Consider the following 1,817-nt stretch of genomic DNA (forward strand, 5'->3'; position numbering starts at 1 on the left):
TCAGCCTTCCTCGCGCTTGCTGTGTATCCCGCAAGCAGCAGTAAACGAGTGGCCCTTTGCATTGGGGAACAGTTTCTGGATACACTTGGCAACTGACTGAACCTGCTCGTAAGGATCCGAGACAATCATGTCCTCACGCTCCTTGCTGAGAAATACGAAAATGCATCTCGCAGACCTTAGGTAAAACTGGATAGAACGAGGGTCCTCGGTAAGACACATGATTCTGATGCTGTCAACAACTCTCTCGTTTACTAGCAAACCATTTGCAGAATGAGCAAACTCGGAGCAGCCATTAGAAGCTGCTATAGCAAGAGCAGGATAAAAAATATCTTGTCCTTGGGTGTAGCTATCAGACAGTTTTCCGTCGATATTCTGTAATCTGGTAAAAATAGTGAAGGACCGTGGGGTGCCATGAGCGGCAAGCGTGAGTAAGCGAAAGAAAAGAGCAGCCCAGCCACTGCTCACTCTATGACGTGCCATCTCTTCCCATACACAGTTTAGCTTCTCGCGATAGTCAAGCAGGCCGCAAATGTGACTGAGTATTTCAGCCGAGATGCTTTGTGCTACCTGGTTTGGTATATCCATTTGTGACTTCGCCTGCAAAGAGACTAGAAGGCAAAAGATACGCAGGATATATAGTTGGCTTGTCATGATCGCCATAGCAATATATCAAACAGCGGCAGCTGCTTCAGAATGTGGATTGGCATCTGGTTTTGCCATACTCCCTCAGAACCCTCATATACCAGCAGGCTTGGTCTTTAGACAGTATAGCCATATACGTTGTTCAGCTCCCAAGCGCTGCATTTATTTTAAACGACTGCTGATGGAGGGTATCCACATATAAGACCACAAGTCTAGCCAGGATATGTGCAATATTCACTGGCGTGTGCTCAGCTCTTCAAGCCCCAGGTGCTTGAGCACATTGTCCTCGAGTTCCCAATAAAATTCCTCAGGGTCATCAGGGAACTTTGTGTGTAGCGCGTCAGTCGAGCCCAGAATTGACGCAGAAAGCATTGTTGTTTCCATCAGCACAACGGCGACCACTGCATCCTGTACTAGTACCTTGTTTCGGAACATGAGGCGTGCATGCGCCTGCGACAGGCGAATCAAACTCTCCAACAGCCTGATCGTGGTTCGTGCAGCATTGAGCTGATCCCTTTGGCGCTGGGCTTGGTAGTATCTGGTCAGCACCTGCTCGCTGGCAGAAGTAGACTCAGGCTGGAATGAACTTTTGACAAAGGCAATGTACGCCTGCAGCTTTTCGAATGGCCCATGAGCTGCTAGCACGCATCTGATTTGGTGCTGCCTGTGAGGGATCATCCATATCCATCATCGAGGCAAGCCTCGAGCCCATGTCTGGCTGCAGCAATGGATTCTCGTTACGCAGCAAAAAATCTGAAACGGTCTTGTCCCATTCAGCATCGTGGGTATCAAGCAGAATCAGCACAAGATCAAAGCGACTGAGCAGCGGCGTTGATAGAGCGACATTAATCGACAGACTCTCGTTCACGTCGAACCTGCCTTTGGGGTTCATCGCTGCCAAGACCGAGCAGCGCGAGTTGAGTTTACACACAATCCCTGCCTTAGCAACCGAAATGCTCTGTTGCTCCATGGCCTCTAGAATTGTGCTTTTCTCGGCCTCCCGGATGCTGCCAAACTCGTCGATACAGCATAGTCCGCGATCTGCAAGCACCAGTGCACCAGCCTCCAGCTGCCACTCGGACCCATCTTTGACCGCTGTTACTGTAAGGCCAGCGCTGCTCGAGCCAATGCCTGTGGTCAGGACCGAACGAGGAACCAGCTGGGCGGCATACTTT

The 1,817-nt window shown here is 50.2% G+C and overlaps 1 protein-coding gene across 1 annotated transcript; it reads right to left on the bottom strand.

The window, feature by feature from the left end:
• On the bottom strand, positions 1–660 carry DL89DRAFT_261784 (uncharacterized protein; the record flags this gene model as incomplete). Its single annotated transcript, XM_040885855.1, has 1 exon — positions 1–660. The coding sequence occupies one exon, from the start codon at positions 658–660 to the stop codon at positions 1–3; it is 660 nt and encodes a 219-aa protein (XP_040739401.1).
• Between the last annotated feature and the right edge of the window lie 1,157 nt (positions 661–1,817).

The sequence above is a fragment of the Linderina pennispora genome, assembly GCF_002104995.1.
Source record: "Linderina pennispora strain ATCC 12442 chromosome Unknown DL89scaffold_59, whole genome shotgun sequence".
NCBI lineage: Eukaryota > Fungi > Kickxellomycota > Kickxellomycetes > Kickxellales > Kickxellaceae > Linderina > Linderina pennispora.